This window comes from Ammodytes marinus (genome assembly GCF_949987685.1).
Source record: "Ammodytes marinus genome assembly, chromosome: 16".
NCBI lineage: Eukaryota > Metazoa > Chordata > Actinopteri > Uranoscopiformes > Ammodytidae > Ammodytes > Ammodytes marinus.
In genome coordinates, this window is record NC_137220.1 from 27,338,149 (window position 1) to 27,357,379 (window position 19,231).

At 42.0% G+C, this 19,231-nt stretch overlaps 1 protein-coding gene across 1 annotated transcript in view; it reads right to left on the bottom strand.

Moving 5' to 3' along the window:
• Window positions 1-10,875: 10,875 nt before the first annotated feature.
• Window positions 10,876-19,231, bottom strand: part of tbcd (tubulin folding cofactor D) — a 35,867-nt gene continuing 27,511 nt past the window's right edge. The window contains exons 27-40 of the mRNA XM_080043586.1: window positions 18,691-18,772; window positions 18,484-18,602; window positions 18,174-18,265; window positions 17,730-17,870; window positions 17,012-17,095; window positions 16,362-16,520; window positions 16,027-16,165; window positions 12,988-13,109; window positions 12,756-12,833; window positions 12,571-12,657; window positions 12,386-12,473; window positions 11,319-11,428; window positions 11,137-11,221; window positions 10,876-11,035 (exon numbers count right to left, since the gene is read on the bottom strand). Of these exons, the coding sequence (XP_079899712.1) occupies window positions 11,024-11,035; window positions 11,137-11,221; window positions 11,319-11,428; window positions 12,386-12,473; window positions 12,571-12,657; window positions 12,756-12,833; window positions 12,988-13,109; window positions 16,027-16,165; window positions 16,362-16,520; window positions 17,012-17,095; window positions 17,730-17,870; window positions 18,174-18,265; window positions 18,484-18,602; window positions 18,691-18,772 (1,398 nt within the window). The 3' untranslated portion in view covers window positions 10,876-11,023. The remainder of the gene's footprint in view (window positions 11,036-11,136; window positions 11,222-11,318; window positions 11,429-12,385; window positions 12,474-12,570; window positions 12,658-12,755; window positions 12,834-12,987; window positions 13,110-16,026; window positions 16,166-16,361; window positions 16,521-17,011; window positions 17,096-17,729; window positions 17,871-18,173; window positions 18,266-18,483; window positions 18,603-18,690; window positions 18,773-19,231) is intronic.

The window sequence follows — 19,231 nt, forward strand, 5'->3', positions numbered from 1 at the left end:
TTAATAAATACAGGATTTGATGGAGGGAGAGAGTAAAGGAGAGAGAAAGTATGTGTGTGTGGGGTCAAAGGCCATCAAAGGCTCTAAACAGCAGAGTTGAGCAGCCATAATAATGGCTACTGCTCTTCACAGAATTCTAAAATCCTGGACTAACTCCTTGTTAATGACTCAGCCATTCAAATGAAACACATTGGAATACCTAAACACTTGTGCTCCAGTGGAAAGACTCACTAGAGATGGCTCACACTATTAAGAGGTGCTCGACTAGAAGGTTCAGGAGTAAGCAGTTCAAATAGTGGTAGAGTGGCTCAAAAAGATGAAATTTGTATTTGATTGTCTCTTATCTCAGACCACACAAGCTAGACAAAGATATAAGTGAATATACTACACAACTATTTTCATACAATTGATAATGTTGGTTGGGCCAAGTTGCTACCGGGCAGCGGATTAATATACTATTTGCTAATTATTTCAACTTCTCTGTTCATTGGCCGACTGGGTATCAGACACTCTCAATATCAACACATGGTGCTCAGGTGTTGGCTGTCTTGAATGGGAATAAGTGGGACAGACCATGTGATATACTGTATTTAAAGTTGAATCCATGGTTATTGGATTGCATTGTATTAAGGTGCACATCATACAGATCTAGGTGGAGCAGGTTTCAATGAACACATGTTGCTTGAAGGCACAGATAACCCAACATATGAAACGTCAGGAAGAATTCAACTCTGGTCATGAAGGGCAATAAAAGAAATCTCCTTTGTTTCATAAAACTTTTTTATTTACCACACTTACTCACTTGAGAAATCAGTAGATGTTCCAATTGAATTCTTGACACTTTCTGCCCACATTCTCAAGCTGAATGAAACTATGGGAAACTCAAACCGCTGTCAGAGTTTCTTCAAGACACTGCAAGCAATAAATAATAGAAATACAAAGACAATAAAAGAAAATCAGAATGGAGCATGCACAGCAGAACTAAAGGCTTGATAGAATGTGTTAATAATGCTGTTGGGCTGTTACATTTGATTTATCATCAAGGATCTGTGGTCATCATGGCAAACACTTGCTATTGTTCCACTCACATGCAGTGACTTGCCTTTTCACCACTATTAGCACAGAGTATATGAGTGTGTGTGTATTGGTAGGAGGGGTTGGGCTGGCAGCCAGCAATGAGAGATGGATGACTGAACCACTTGGATGAATTCCACAACAGCATGTGATGGACTGACACCACCTTTATGACAGCAATGCATTAAATGACAGCTAGGAACATTGTAAGAAGGGTGTTTCATTTGTGGTTATCGTGCAACCTCTTATCTACCTAACTCTAACTGTAACTGTTTTAATTAGGCCGTATTGTACTTTTACCAATGTTATTTTATTTGCAGCCACTCTACACCTCTGTCTAAAATGTTTCTCTTTACCAGCTTGTTGTGTATTTTATGTATTTGCTTTGTATATTGTGTATGTGTTGTTGTTTTTGTTTCTCGACATCATTACAAATGAGGGTCACCCCTCAATGATATATCGAGTATAAATAAAGGTTAAATAAATAAATAAATAAATATGTGATGATATGCATTTTCTAGTCTTGCCGAAACAAGCGTTAATGTCATGAAAATTTGGACCAAATACCGTAAAGTGGACTGTTTTGTGTCACCCCCACTTGTCTCTTTATCGGATCCAGGGCCCTTGCATGGCAGTCTAGAGCCTTTTGCGTCATGCAGCAGAAGGCTGGGGCTTTCCAGGGAGCAGTTCTCCACTGCTGCCACCCAGGGACAGAATGATGACCTCTGGTGTGTCAGTGGGCTGCCACATCACAGCCAGCCTCCCGCCAAAATACTTTGTGATCTTACCAGCTTTTGTCCCCCTTCCCTCCCCTCCTCCTTAACCACATAGATGAGAGGGAAATAGGGCTGATCATTTCACAGGGGGAATCCAACATCCTGCAAAGTTATCTTCTTTTCTGTCTGAAGAACCTCAGACTAAAATATGATAACAGTTCTGAGGGGATCAAGAAGGAAAGAGACCTCAGGAACAACACTGCTACTTGGACACTCTGCATATTGAGTTCCAAACCGTTCAGTCTAGAGCAGTGTGCACACTTCCTTTATGCCAGACTGTATGTCAGAAGCCACTTCCTAGCGTTGAGTCGCTCATTTGGGATGACAGCTGCTGGTAGACCACTTCAACCGCATCCAATGTCCTTTCTTCCTCGGTCGACTCATCCCAGATCTCCCCACTCTCTCCACCTCTTCCCCCAGCACTTAGGCTGCACACGCTGCCCCGCTCTTGCGTTGGTGACGCAAATCATTGATAGTTTCAAAGGCTTTTTTTCTTCCTGCAAATGGTAGTTGTGTGTTAATCTCTCTGCCAAACCGTTAGAGGACATTAATGTGGATAGTGAACGTGCCTCATGGAAACAGCCCTGCAGCAGCAGAAGAGTTCAGCCCCCCCGCTCCTTATCCCACATCGCTGATGGAAATGATTAAGTATATTGGAGTGTAATTCCACCCCCCTCGGTCTGACTCTTAAAATAGAGAAAATGGAGAGGAGGAGGGCGGCTGGCTCGGGCGGATGTCTGAATTCTGGAGCAGAGCCGCAATTTGTTATTAGGCTGATGTGGACCCATGAGCACAGCAGCAGGCCTGCCATGTGGGGGAGAGGGGACCCATGACCACAGCAGCAGGCCTGCCATGTGGGGGAGAGGGGCATGGCATCACTCACTGGGAGGCAACCTCCCCCGCTGCAGCAACTCTTACAGTGCCTCCTTCAGTTTTCCTTGTGTGTATTATTGATTTCAAGGCATGCCTTACATTTGAGTGTAAATACAACCATGTGCTAGCAAACTCCCAACCCGGATCACGAGTAGTCAAACAACAGTATAGAGGTTTTGTCTGTGAGAGCTGGTTCAGTACATACTACATTTCTAGTTCATTGTGCTGGTTTATACAAAACATGTGTTTGCCCTATACTGTGAGTGAATGGCAGCGCGGTAACTGCTGGGATATTTATCATGTTAATAACCCACACACGTCTGGCACAGTGTAACTACTCCGCTCATTGTGCTCACTGGAGGCTGCTAGGAAATGAGGCATGAACAGCTGAAAGATTTCAAAGGAAGCAGAGGTTACGCTAAGTATGTACACCCCAACCACCTGAAAGTCAAAGCTTCCAGCCCTGTAATTTAGAAGACAAGGCGATTGCTACAATAACAGAAGAAAATGGTTGAAGCACATTTTGTAAAAGCCAAGGCTTTCCTTGCGAACAAAGAGACGGGCAGCTTTTGAAAAACAAGTCAAAGATTGCTCTTGCTGAGGTTAACCAGATGAGACAAAACAGTGTCTACAACTGCATTTTTAGATGATAATACTCTTGTTACACAGACAAATCGGATTATTGAACAAAGACCTCTCCAGACATCTCTACAGATCAACAGAATCTAACAGAGTGAATTTGAGTTTTGATGCTACCTCAAATACGATAAGGCAGAAGCACTTAACCACAAACAGTTTGTTTTTAAATGAGTAATATCAATCCTTTTAACCCTGGCCTTTTCAAAGATATTTCACTAATTATGACCCCCTAATTTGACCTCTGCTAAACATCCAAAGCCCTGAAAACAAAAAGTGTACATCACACCATAACTTCTTACTTATAAAATAGCAGAGGACGCAGCTGTGGATGAAAAAAAGGCATGTTTACAGCCCCACAGAAAGATGGTGGGGCTTTGTTATGTCATGTGGAATCACATGACATGACAAAAGACTTTAACAGCCAGCGTACCATCTGACTTGAGAGTCCTGTGATGATTCCTCCGGCCCTGTAGTTGTGGAGTGTCCGTAAGTTGGCCCCCCGTCAAAAGTTCAAGACCCTGCCACTATGGTTCATGAACTGCCCTGGAGAAACCAACTTTGGCTGCACTGTCATCAGATAAACTAAAGCAGTGCAGCAGCCTTATCACGTGCCCCCACCACACACACCAGAGGTTGCCTTTTGACCCAGTTCACACTGCTAATTGGTGACCTTTAGATTTGTCAGGGAGAATTGGCGCAAACTCTGTGTGTCGCTCCATGCATCAAAAAAAGAAATGGAAGATCACATGGCTGACTGGCGGTTGTGCGCACAACTATGGAGGCTGTATGTCAGAAAAGTGATTCAGTTCACCCTGTGTCACCTAAGAGATGCAGTTCATGTGATCTGGTGCTATCTAACGTGACCAATCTGTTTTTATCTAATAACAAAAACCCATCAGCATTTTCTTCAGTATTGCTCGACCGTTTGTATCTCGTGTTGCGTCAGACCGATTATCTGTTCCATTTGAGACTTCATTTCACATTATTTATAGTTCATTTAACTGAATGAACATATTTGGACAAGAGGTTTCATCTTGAATCTGGCTGCCGTCAGAGCAGTTGATTTTTATTCTCATATAACGTGGCTATTGAAATAACGGGTAGTGTTTCATCGTCTGGGGGGAAAGAGAACTGTAACCTAATTACGCCTTTAAGCCAAGACCTAATAATAGAAAATTGAACTCTGTCAAACAGAATTTTAGAGACTGGATGAACTCAATCTGACCAAGTGCACTTCTGGTGGCATGGTTACATGGTAATGAAGCAATGAGCTTCAATCACAGTGTTTCTGACCTCTGTTTCCAGCAGCCAAGTCCCCTGCCAAACATTGCTAGCACATTCAACTGGTTCCAATGTTGACCCACACAGGACCAGAATAGGACCTCTGTTATTTGACAGATGCTTTTGATAGTGTTATACAAACCACAGCCCTGGCTCACTCTAAGTTGTACCCCAGAAAAACACCTCACTTCTAGCTTCTTCTCCCTCAGGATTCATTTTAAAAGACTTCCTGAATCCCAATTCCCAGCTCCAAACAGTGCAAACCTTAGACGAGTTGGCGCTTGGCTCACCACTTTATACCTATATCCCCATCCACAGACTTCATAGCACTGGAGTCTCCGGAGCAACACACTTCCCTGCTGTGTCCGCCCTCCCACGGGAACAGCTGTTAATCTAAAGAAGAACGTTGGAGAACCTCTCCTTTAAATTATAAGAAACACTCCGAGCCGAGTTTTGATAATGGATTCCAAATGTTGAGTTGGGCAGGAGCGGGTTGGAAGAGGTGGCCACAGAGAGAGCCAGGATCAGGAGGAGGGAGCAAAGAGATATGACTCCTTCTCAGGTTCTGACCTTTGGCTGCCCCCATGCTCCTGTGCTTCGCCACAGATTGAGACCAGATTGACTGCGTTGGCTCAGGAGATGACCGAGGGACAGATTAATCTCACTGACGGAAACTCACAGCCCGGCAGAGCGATCCTTCTGGGGCTGGTGATACCTTATATCCGCCAGAGATCTTTAACTCATGCTGATATTACTGATAGTGCGGCACCTCTGGCCTCAGAATGCTAATGTCATTTGGAGCTGGAGCTAGCAGCTCTCTCTGTTCTTCTAATGAACACAACATTCCCTCAGGAAAAGCAGCCCGTCAGCATTTATCTTCATAGAAAAGTTGAATGAGCTGCAGCCATGAGTTTTGTATACACTGTCCTCCTCTATATTCCCAGGACACACTAGGGGGCTTGACAAAGACAGAGCAAATCGTACAGGTCGAGGGTTAAAGCAAAATAATACAATCACACTAAAACAAAAGATGAGCTAATCATCCTGGCTCCAGACACATTGCACATACACATGCATTCTCACACACACGGACTGAAGGACCACCCCTGAGAGCTGACCTGTCCGTGCCCCCCAGCGCTCAGTGCTGGCATGCGGCCAGAACTAACTGGGCTTCTCTGTAGGGAGCAGCGGAGGCCCGAGGCCCGTGCTGCTTAGCAGGCGCCGAGGGGCCGGCAGGCTGCCAGTGGTCAGGCCCTGCCTGGGCTTCTGGGAAGGGTGTCACGCTCACACTAAACCCCGTCTTCACACCAGCCAGCTCCCGGGTTGAGGGTCGGGTGCAGAGGTTGAGAAAGAAGCGGCACCCCTCTACGACTGAGCAGCTGGTCTCGCTGTCATGGATGAACTCATTTTGGCCACTGTCCAAAGCAGAGGCGAGCCAGGCCCCCTGACGTCCGAGCTGTCTCCATGAAGTCACAAAGATCAACACAGAGTAGCAGAAGCAGCAGAGTCTCTGTACACAGGCCCCCACACAGGGGCTACAGACGTCCTTAGGTTCAACCAAGGCAAGAGTGATGTCAGGAGGAAGAGGAGGACCGTCTTCAGCTGGACCGCTCACTCAAAGATGAAGCACCGGTGTGGAGGGTGGATTGGAAAAAGAAAAAAAGGACTGAAACACATTTGATTAAAAGAAACTGCAAAGAGGGGAAGAAGGCATACAAAGGGAAAAACAGCATGTCTTCAAGGCTAAATCTAGTCTCATCATTCCCAAAACCAGGCTACTGTGAACAAATAACAAGTCTTATCTGAACAGACAGAAAAAGACCTTGACAACTTAGTGATGCTATGTAAGCAGCCCTCTGTTCCTTTAGTCAAACAGAGAGTACAAAGGAAGATTCATTTGAATTTGATCATTTTTGCCTGAAAGACCAGCTGAGCGATAACCTCCTCCATTCTTCTGCATCTGTCCCTCACTGCTCACAAGTCAGACAAAACATCAGGAAGACGAGTCCTTCTCTCACCCAGAAGGCAGCTCTGGGTCAGGTCAAGGCTAAAAGACATCTGTACCGACTAAGATAAAAAATGAAAAATAAAATGCACCTAAATGTAGCACTCTATGGTTTGGCTTATTGTGAGTTAATGGACTTAAATGAGTCTTGCTTTTCTGGATTTGTACCCTCATGGTTTATTACACTTAATGGAAGTTGCTTTGGATAAAAGTATCTGCTAAATAATGTAATGTATATATGCACATGAAGGACTGTGAAACAAATAGTGAACGTTGGATCTGGGAGTTGCTGGAGCCACAGCAATAAGGAGAGAAGGCTAAATGAAAACCTTCCAACAAGGCCAACCAGTCAGAGGAACGCGAGCCACAGAAACTGTTAAATCGCTCTAAATAACATGTTCTATTACACAAAGACTGCTGCGTGATTTAGAGCATACAAATAGTGTCCATTGTTTGAAAAACCCTTAAAACTGTGAGACATGGTCAGGTTTGCCTCATCTACTCCTATTACACAAATGGCCTTCTGTTCCAGAGGGAATGAAGAGGAATAGCAAAGTAACTGGTCCACAGGCAGAATACGACCTTTTCCATTTAATTAGCCAAATTATCTACACACATCTGTGTGTGCTGTTGTAATAAAAACACACTGTCCATTAACCTGTGGTCTCTAAAAGGACACAGGCTTGGCAATTAACCTACATTCACCCAAACTTATCCAGCTGCCTCAGTTTTCCAAATGACTATAATTCCAAACAACGTGGTAATTTCCTGGGCAGCGAGCGCATGCCTGGTGTGCTGCTGATTATGGCTTTTTGGAAATGTATAAAGGCTGTGGTTGCCCAGAGGGAGACCGCATCAGCTGTCATATTTATAATTATAGCATTTCTGCTATTTCTATCAGTCTTATAATTATCTTATCGCTGCTATTTCTATCAAGTCTTATAATTATAATATTCTGTATTTTCTACCTAAAATGTGCTTTTACAATTTCCTGAAGATCCATGACTTCAATAACACATTTTAAACATTACTTTTCTTTCGACCACTTTTTTCCAGCACAAGCTTTGCTTTAAGAGCTAAACTTTATATTTGTTTGGTGTTAGGTCACTACAGTTTTATGATCCTTTGATTGTGGAGAAAGACATATCCTTAGCACATGTTGCTGTCTGTACATGAACAGCCCATACAGGTTTGGAGCAGCCTTTGCTGAACTCACACAGCAATACTTGTGCAACAGGAGTATTGTTGTTATTCAGCAGCTCCCCCAGTCATTTTGGAAGGCTGAGGAGTTCTGAACTCAAAGGCAATCTAGCCATTAGAGCTGCTCCACAGTACCTCCAGTCCATACATAAGACCCATTAAGGCCTGAGCTCCACTAATGAAGCTGACTTAGGGCTGCTGCTTTTACACCAGGTGTTGAGGCCATAAAAAGGAAGTCCCAGCAGGAAGTCACACCTGGGAATAATACACTTTCTTAGCAGACAATAGCTCCATGTCAGGGTTAGGCCACACCAAAAATAAGTAAAAGCTTGATTATATAGAACATTGTGAATTTCCAACACAACGACTAGTTCAGCTTACCATAATTAGATGCATTTCAGGGAGTAACTCAAAAAAATTATTTCACAGGTATGTTTCCGATCGCATAAATCCCACATTTCTGGCAACAATCCCTAGATGAATGCATTGCTGCATCAGCTCTTGTGAACGGAAGTGTGCAATGTGTTTTCTCTTTATCAGGGGCAATGCTTCAAATCAGTAAGCACAAGTGCTTTATTACATCAGTGTGTAGAAGCACTGTTATTGGTAAAAAAAATAATTTTAATATTGCTATTGTAAAATGACATGTATCATTACCTTAAATTGTATGCATGTTGTGCAAATATAGCAGTGCTGCCTTATAGTTTGCACCTTTAGTTTAAAAGTGAATAGTTATTGTTTTCCTGTCCTTTGCACAGTGTGCACTATTAGTCTAGTACCAGATAGAGGAAAATAAATGAAGAAACAGAAAGTAATTCTTCCTGAGGGTAATTAGTCTAACATTTGCTTCTGTGTCCGTCACAGTGCAGTCACTTATTGTGAAGGGGGAAGTGACTTTGAGTATAGATGTTTCTGTAATGTTGATGTCAGCAGATCATGAGGGAAATTAGAAACACACAGCTTTTCTCCATAACAAATCTTCTCACAGAGCCTGACTTAATTTACGCTAACAGTGCACAAGCGCTCACATTGTTCTCTGTAGGCCCAGTGACATAACACAAAACAAGGACGAACCATAATCAAAATCATGAGCTCTCAAAGTTCAATAATCAATAATGTGCTGTGTTTGAGGGGGAATGCTGCGATCATCTGACAGATCACCCAAGCTTTATATAATATGAGTAACAATGCTGTCAGTGTGTATTACTGACATATTTTTTCTTTCAGATGGGAAGTTGGGACCATAGGCCTAATTATAATAATGTAGTATTATTACCAATGCTGTAGACAACCCAGCCATGTTCTATATGGACAGATCTGACTCACAGCTCAGTCGACCCTCTCCACTCCATAATCGTTAACATGGGCAAACTGCTATGAGTACCACTTAATCTCATAACAACCACAACACACAACAGTGGAAAGTGCAAAGAGGTCTTTCCCAATATCACACCGAACTGAGTCAATGAGGGAGCCCCCCTCTCCACTACTCCTAAAAGGCCACCATTGTATGTGAAGAATTGCCATGGCTACTGCCGACCGAACTGTAAGCCTTTTAGAATTATTAGCATTCCTCTCTAGCCCGAGCACTGTAGCAAAGCTGCTCGCTTTACCATCAATCCGCCTTGAGAGAAACACACCATTTCTTTCATAAGGATCTACAAGGAATTTCCATCTGGTCGGGAATTAATTAAAGTCGAATTATGGGCTGCAGCAATATTGGACTACCCAGACAAATTCAAAAACACCCACTGAGGGTACGAGTATATGTGGCCTTGTTAATGAGCAGGGTAAGAGGCTAGCAAAGCCACTTGTCAGAGACACTAATTCAGACGTTATTAGGCAAGATGGTTAAGACAAATACTAATATGACCATTGATATACATGTATGTGGATCTAAATTGAAATGACCTTTAAAGTTAGCATCCCATGTCCTGATTCTGATTACATGTTGTATTTTATTTATCAGCACAAAAAGAAAATTGACAGTTTTTGATACCGTCATGATTTTGTGTCGTATTGAGTTTCCATACTGTCTGATACTAATGAAAATACTCAAAATCAGAAGTCTTACCACAAGTAAGTGAAGATCCAATTTAATGTTTAAATAACATTTAAAGAAAAGTCATTGGCTTCACGATTATGCCCTGTAAAAGAAAACCCAGGCCATACTGACCAGATGTTACTAATGATTTGGCAGCACACGCACACACTCAAAAGATCTGTTGAAATACAGAAAGCCATGAACGGGATAAAAATAAACATTTTTCTACCGAGTTTTATAAGGGTCCAGTTTCCATGGGAAAGGATAAACCTTGTTAAATTAATCATATTACAGAAAATAAATAGTACAATGTCATGATTATTAGCCTGGGGAGGGGGGGGGGGGGGTTTAGAGAAGTATGAGAAACAATCAGAAACCACCTAATTCTAAAATAATGTTACAATAAGTATCTTTGTCACTGTGAGAGACACAGAGGCTGACTGAGACAATGTAGCCACTATCAGACTATAATGAGAAAGCCTGGACCAATAGTGATACAACAGGCTCCGGTCCCTGGCACCTCCACCGATGCAGAAAAAGTAGGTCTGCATGGGACCCGAGGGGAAACAGGGCCCCAGTGACATTCCATGGTTTTTGTGCCAAAACAGCTAAATGGAAACCATTTTCCCTGGAGTTCACGCAAAGCCTAGTTTCTGTGTCACCTATCTGTGTTGTTCCAGGTACAGGTTTCAAGTAAACAGCTCCAATGAAAAACAGCCTCACTAGTCCGTGACCGCACAGTAGAAGTTAGAAATGTGTTATGCGCAAAAAAGCAACAATGAAAGCTTCCCAAGTTGTTAAGTGTTTCAAATAACTAAACAGAAAAAAATCAGGATTCATAAAGAGGGTGTCTTCCCAAGTGCTGGATTTTAGTTTATCACCGTCAGAGTTTTTGGTCAGAGGCACCTGCAACATCTGTATAGTGATAATAAAGGCACAAAGGACATTTCAGAAGTTTTTGTTTCCATTTATTATTATGTAAGACTGTTTGTGATTTATATCATGTGTACTTTTTGGAAAGATGGACAGACAAACTGATACAAGGCAGCTTCAGATAACAGCACTCAAAGTCCACTATTGATTTTTGTACAGCGTTTTGTCCACTGACAATGACACAGTTGATCAGGAAACCTAGACAGGGCCCTGTGGATGAAGTAGAGTGGATAAGGTTATTTCACTCCAACAATATAACATTTGCGATAAAACTGAAAGAAATCCCAGTCTCATGCATGTCAGTTTATTACCTTTACAACCGCCTGTGGCCTGGGGATTCCCAACAGATCACAGATTTGATTCCTGTGGGTCCGTACTGTGGTAAGGTCACTCTCCCTGAAAAGACAGCCGGCATGACAGCAGGTCACATACACACCGAAAGCATTTCACAATAAAATACTATTTCATTGTTGCATCTAATGAGAACACTAACCAATTAGTGTCACTTAGCAGGGTCATGACATCATCCAACACTTCTGGATCTATGACATCATCGTAGGTCAGCAGCATCTCGTACATCTGGCTGGCTGTGGTCTTTCGGATCTACAGTTTTAAGGAAGGGACAGGTTTTTTTTTCCCTGTTGTAGCTGCTGTTATAAAAAAGCAATGTTTAAAACTACAGATGCAAATTAGCTTAAAGCTATAATCTGGTATAGTGCATCAAATGGCAACATTTATGTTCTAACTGTACATTGTCCCTTTTAAATAAAGATTTAAAAAAAAAAAAAAAAAAAAAAAAAAGACTACGGGCCGGTTTCGCAGACATGGATTAAGCCTAGTTCTGGACTAAATTGTACTTTCAATGGACAATCTCCATTCAAAATTCCATTTAGTCCAGGACTAGGCTTAATCCATGTCTGTGAAACTGGCCCTACGAGTTTAAAGCCATGCTAGCGGCTTTATAAGGCTGTACTGACCAAAACGCCAACTTCAGCATGCTGACAAGGCTAATATGCTGATGTTAAGCGATCATAACGTTAACATATTCACCATATTTATTGAGCGTGTTAGCATGCAGTACAGCCGAGGCTAGTGGCAATGGCATTCAATTTGCAGGTATGTGGTCGTATACCAAAGTCAAAATGTGACCTGATGATGACAAAAAAATTCAGTAGAAGTCAGCAGACCACCATAGTCATGGCAATTGATCATGTCAATTCCCAATTGCTTTAACCCAAAACCATAAATGTCAACCTCATGGTGGTGCTAGAGGCAAAGACAGAGGATCACTCCAATCGTTAGGATGTCCTAAAACTTCAAAAGTACAATACATGTCATACCTGAAATATTTCAGCTCTTACCAAAGTTGTGGGCCGATGAACCAACCAACTGTAGGCTATGAAATACTATTCGATAACATTAATGGCTATTCTGGCAGGCTCAAGACAAATTTGATGTGCATTTAAAGAGCATGGCTTCTGTACTTTTTGTATAACAGCAGCTTCTCAGTGGTTTCTAAATCTATTAAAGATGGTTGAGTATTCCTGTTGTTGAACTTACCACAGGGAAGGAATGACAGAGGAGCATCAGCAGCTGGGACAAGACTCTCTTCCTCACCTCACCCTGGAACTGGATCAGCCCACAGAAGCTGCCAAACAAGCAAAAAGAACAGCATGGGTAGTGTTTTTATACTGCTCTGGTTCAGTATACAACGTGTCCATTTGTTAATGAGATGGAGGACTTACACAGCGACACAGGCGCGCAGCTTAGAAATATCTTTAGTCTTCTTGAACTCTTTGCAAAGAGCCAAAAGTTCCACACAGAACTGATGACTTAGAAAAACAAGACAGAAAAAAAACGTTAGCTCTCACAGATATCATCCACCATCAGCATTTTATTTTTATTTTTTTAAAGCTGTAGGAACACTCACTTTTTCTGTGTGGTGAAGATTTCAAAGCAGCTGTTAGCAAGTATCTGGTTGAGCATCTTAAGAAAAGGAATAGACACCCTAGAAAAAGAGGAGAAAAAGGTCACCAAAGCCATGCATTATGTCAATGAGTGTCCTCACAAAGATAGCAGTACAATAGTGTGTGTGTGTGTGTGTGTGTGTGTGTGTGTGTGTGTGTGTGTGTGTGTGTGTGTGTGTGTGTGTGTGTGTGTACCTATCGTTGCGGAGATTGTCTCTGAAGATGCTCAACAACGTATCCCCAAACTGTGCCAAAGCAGCGCTGTCACCCTGGATCCCTCTCAGAAAGTCAAACAACCACGAGGAAGAGAAATGTACCTGAATGGAAGCAGCAGAGAGAGAGCAGTGGTTAATGTGGAGCAGCCAGAAGACTGCAATACACACTTATTTGGGTGAGGTTGGGTGCCCATCTCATTGTACATGATAAATGTGAGGATATTAGATGTAGACATATGCTTGGTGTTTTACGATTCCCTCAATTTTCATTTCCCTTCAGTAGTCAGTCTGGGTCCGCAGTATATTCTTTGGTTTTCTCCGGCCAGATATTAGGCGGTCCAATTAGCGAACAGAGCCAGCGCATGACATACGTCACGACCAAACGTTATGCGATTGGTTAGCAGATCCAATAGTTTTAAACTTCAACAGACACCCGCCTTCAAGTGAGTTAATGTTTGTCAATTGAGCGATTCCAGACCTTCTGTAAAAATGAAATGAAGTACGATGGTCTTGTAGGACCAGTCACAATAACACTGCACACTGAGTAAAAGTTCATATTGGTGACTGCAGTGTGAACCTGAGGGGGCCTTGGAAAGAAAAACAGTCAAAATTGATGATGTCATCCATCTGCCGGAATGAAAGTGTCAAACCTTGACACTTGCAACATAGCAACACAACGCACCTCTGATAAACAAAGTTACATGGAAACTTTGGGTCTGATTTCCTCATCTACACTTTAAAACAGATGAACATAAAGTTAAGGTTCAACATTTTTTGCTCCACCGCTCTGAGGCCTGTGTGTATATGTGCCTGCGGTGGGAGAATGGTAATCTTGGCCCACGTATCGACGCAGTATTGGCTCAGTTTCCTGCATGCAACCCTGTACTAACATATCAGTCTTTCCCCATCTCCGAGGATGTATCTGTGGCAAAGAAAAAGGCTGAAAGAGCAGGAGTCTAAAAGTAAGACGAGAGCCAGATCGTCTCGGAGGGAATATGTTTACGGCCTCTCCATTGGCAGATGAGTTCAACTTTCCTGACCTCACCGCTGCTATTACAGGCTTCCAACTTATTCTTCTTTTATTATATTCACACAGTAAAAAGTTAAAAATAAAGCTAAGCATCATAAATCTTTGTAGGCATGTCCTCTGTCAAATGAGTGGTTTCAACAGGTTAGGTCATACTGGAGAAGGAGGGTCAACTTGAACAAGCCCAGTCCCTGTAGAGCCCACTGAGTGACGATGTGTGCAAGTGGTCAGGAGTGGAAAGTAGCAAACATGCTTTTAATCTGTAATTTAGCACTAGGTTGAAAAGATGTGAAATTCTCGCCTGCGAGTATACCACGAGGGACCCGTCAAATCAATTTGTTCCAGATAAGTCTAAATCAGTGGTGAAGTGCAAGCAGGGAAAAGGCGGAGATACTGTAAGTCAAAACGGACTGATCTCTGTGATTCTCAGGCAAACTGCAGAAGGTCAGTGGTTAAAGTACAGAGGCTGAACATCAGACACATGGCTCCCCCTGTTGGACTTAAACCCTCCTCAATAACAACAACCAAAGAGCTGACTTTGCAAACTCATCACAGGCAGAAGGATTTAGCACCATCTTAAGATAAAAAGCACGCCCCCCCCCCTCTCCCCCCTCCAGCAGATCCGCTGTGATAAAATAGAATTTTTAACTGTTATACAGTGCTGCTTGAAAGTATGTGAACCCCTTGAGCCTTTTGGAATTTTATTTATTCTAACCATTGTTAATTCCTTTTTATTAATTCCAGTATTTTTTATATGAAATAACAGATGTTTGTTTATCAATTCAACATTTTTATTTTAAGGAAATCAATTGTTAAAACAGACAAAACAAATTATTAGCCACATTTTGTATGTGCAAAAGTTTGTGAACCCTGAGCTGCATTGCTTAACTTGAGCAGGTAAGCACAATCAGGTGGGCCAAATGACTAATGTATGGACCTGGAAAATCATAATAATAATAAATAAAAATAAATAAAAATAAAAATAAAAATAAAAATAAAAATAAAAATAAAAATAAAAATAAAATAAAATAAAATAAAATAAAATAAAATAAAATAAAATAAAATAAAATAAAATAAAATAAAATAAAATAAAATAAAATAAAATAAAATAAAATAAAATAAAATAAAAAATGGTTTGATCTCTGTTTTATCTAGTGCCACCCAATTTCTTCCCTAAAGATCTCTCACTACATTGGTCCATCTCATCACTAAATTTGGCCCACCTGATTGTGTTAACCTGCTCGATTTAAGCAATGCAGCTCAGGGTTCACAAACTTTTGCACATACAAAAGTTAGCTAATCATTTGTTTAATCTGTTTTAACAATTGATTTCCAGAAAAGAAAAATGTTGAATTGATAAACAAACATCTGTTATTTCATATAAAAAATACTGGTATTGATAAAAAATTAATGAATAATGGTTAAACTAAATAAAATTCTAAAATGCTCAAGGGGTTCACATACTTTCGAGCAGCACTGTATATCTTTTGTACAAACTTACTCCAGGGGCATAACGTTATAACATACAAATGGGTGACAAACTAAAAGGAAAAAACAACATTTTAGTGTCATAATATGGTGTGGGGGCCATCAACCTTATCATGTAGATTGTACATGTCTGTGCTACTGGAGGGGTTTAAAGCCATTATTTTAAAACATAACCCTCATTCCCTCATGGGGTCAGAATCGCCCAAATAGGATGCTGTTTTCAACACTAAAAATCTTGTCCGGACGTAGTAGACATCTTGGTCTTTCTAACCATCCTAAATCTGGCCACAAGAATTGGGACATACTAAATCTTTTTTTCTACCATACTAAATAGTAGAAAGTATGCGATTTGAAACGCTGGGATAGTATATGATTCATACTCATTAGTATCCTTCATCTTCTGTATAGAAGTGTCTTCTTTTTATCTATACATTTGTCACCCGCCCGTTCTTCATATTGCTCTGATTTGATAATGTTTTATTCCTCCCATCACGGTTGACCTACTGTGGATTCGGTGATCCCTCCCACAGACACGGTGAGACCCAGGAGTGTGTGGCACTGATACTGAGGCAGCCCCAGAAGCTGGGTGATATACTTGAACGATTGGGATGGCGCGTTCCAGTTCAGACTGGTCAGGGTCTCACTAAAAAGACACAGCAAGGAGTCAAAGAACAAAAGAATATCACAAAGAATCCACACATACAATTGTTCCACATCAAATTTGTCTTATTTTATGTGTATGTGCCAAAACAGACTTCAAAGTCCAGCAAAAAAATCTGGTTTGAATCCCTTCAAATGTTCAAGCTTCTAATACTGCTGGATGAGCTACAAGTTCTCACACAGGGAAAATGCTCAACAGCTCCTCCTGGTGGGGAATGTGAGGTACTGCAGGCTCTGTGTTGTGGAGGAGGCGCAGTAAGATGTTGCCGGCATGGGCTCTGTAGCGGTCAATCTTCTCTGCTGCCTGCTGGGCCAGGCAGCACATCATGCACTTCACCCTGCATACAGAACAATAGGCTTTAGTGCTGGGAGCTATTAGAGCTATCATTTTTGTTGACATAAACAGAGGTCCTTGCAGCGTGTCAACAAACCGGCTACTGGCTAGGGTTTGAGAAACAAAGATAAAAAGTGACAAAAAACTCATGTGAATAAATCAATCTGTACTTTAAATAAGCCCAAAGGCAACAAGGGTTGTAACATCATGTTCATTTTTTTCAAATAATCTACACTAAAATCCAATGTTACATCATGTGTGTGATACATGATACTCTATTAATTACAATAGCTAGGTGATCCAAGTGGGATCAACCTAGGGTGAGGTATTGTGGCCACACCTTGAGACATCTTAGTGACACCAAAGATAACTCATAGCAATGAACAAACAAGTCTGAGACCGAGTGACATTGCAACATTTACAGTCACATGAAAGGAGAAGTAATAAAGAAAAAATGAGTTGGTGTCAATCACAGTGTTTCAGTGGGCTACTCACAGGTCTTGAGAAAGGATCTCTGGAGCACTGCTTGCCACCAACATAGTCACTTCCATCAGACTAGTCATTGCTGCCTCTCTCACCCTAGAAAGAAAGAAGAAATACTTCATAATAATAACAAATGATGCACACACAAGCTGGCACAAAAACTCAGACCACTGTTTGGGGAGATTGAATTTCAGTTTCACTGGATTAGGCAGTTGTATAGTCAAGTTTTTAATCATGGTTGCAGAGCACAATTTGTTTATTTTAAATGTTATAAAGGGCCTTCATTCACAAGTCACACCCTGAAAAGGCCACAGGTGGAACTCCTGATGGCAAACATTTACACAAAGACAAATGGAAGAGTATTGATATGGTAAATAATAGAAGGAAAATAGCCGTGGATAAGTGTGGAGATAAGTATATGAAAACAAAGGAGAACAGATTCAAGAGGAAGGAACCAAGACAGAAAATGATTACTCAACAGCGTGAAAAGAAGCAGCCCATCCCATGTTTGTGAGGGCAAGTGACAAGCCAGGTGACATTCCTGGCAGTAAGCATGGCCTGGGGATACTAATGACACACACGCACGAATGCCACGTCTCTGTGTCCCTAGGTGGCGGGACAGAAAAAAGGCCTCAGGCAGCAGGGGAGCATTCCTCATCCCAGAGGCAAAATAAAAAATACTAAAACATGTGCATTTATGTGTGTTGACGAGGTAGTGCACTGAACTCACCAAGCGCCTACGTCCCCCCTGCTGTCGGTGGTGTAGTCATTCATGCTGTTGAGCAGAGCACCGTAAACCTCTGTTACATTCCCCCGGCATAGATCAGAGTCTGGGGAGCCGTCGGGACAAACACCTGCTTTCACACATACTCTGATAGGAGGAGGAAAAAACAAATAAAGAATACGATAAAGACAAGATTTAGTATCTGATTAACTAGAGGAGGGGGGACAGAAGGACAGAAGCATTAAACGTTCTACAGGAACAAATGGACATGTCATTCAGGTCCTGCAGGTTAATAGTCAGTCCGACTGTTTATTTTAGCATGACTGCCCACACAGGTAGAAGGTTAAGATAGCACAGGCAAGACAAACAACAGAGGAGAGATGGAGGGGGCCTCTGCCGTATGCGCTGTGAAAAAGACTAAATAAAATATGAGTTCATATGGATACTCACTGGTCAATGGCTCTGACTGCATCCCTCCTCGCCTCTGTAAAGCTCCCCTCCTTCTGGCTGACAGCGCACATCTGCTGGAGGCCTCCCAGGATCTAGAAAAACAGTTATAGAATCGTGGAAAGTCAAAAGATAAACTAAAAAACCCATCCAGCCCGGAAAAAGTGTTGCAAATTGTTCCCCTACAAAAAAAAAGAAATGACCGGAAACGGAAAGCGCACACCACCTAAAACCTCAAAACCATACTACGGCAGTGAGATGTAAAAAAAAAAAAAAAAAAAAGCTAGGACATGTGGACAGCCTCCAAACATACCTGCTTCAGTTGGCCATGGATCATGAATGTTGGCAGAGCGCCGAGGGCCAGGGCAGATCCACACCGAGTGAGCATCTGAGGACTGTTCAGCCCTTCTACGTACTGAGATACCAGGACATCTACACTTGGGCAACACAAACATAAATGTTCAGAAACATTCAGACGTACAGGATATGTAGTGGAACTAGGAAATTGATTTCAACTCACCCTGCATTTGTGCATCAGCGCGGTGTGGCTCGGCCTGGTAGTATTCCTCACACAAGGCAGACAAGGCGGACACAACTGCTTCCTGCCAACCAAATGGTAAAATGGTAAATGGACTTGAATTATGTAGCGCTTTTTAGCTGATTTTCATACACACACTCATACACCCATGGCAGTAGCTGCCATGCAAGGCGCCCTCTGAACCATTGGGAGCAATTTGGGGTTGAGTGTCTTGCCCAGGGACACTTCGACATGTGGCGGGTAGGCAGGGGATTGAACCTCCGAACCTGGACTCCAGAGGACGATCTCCCAACCCAATGCGCCACTGCCGCCCCAAGAAAGATGAGGATCAGTGAGGAGAAAATCAACAGACTTTCTGAATGAACAGAGGTATTCTATTAACAAATAGAGTCAATTCAAAACGTAAAGTAGGGGAGAACGGGGTAAGTAGGCACACTTTTTACTCTAGTGAGAATTGCTCATCACCTAAACATCTTTCAATAGTCATTCCTACATTAAATTGAAGCTTAAGGTGTTGGCTTGA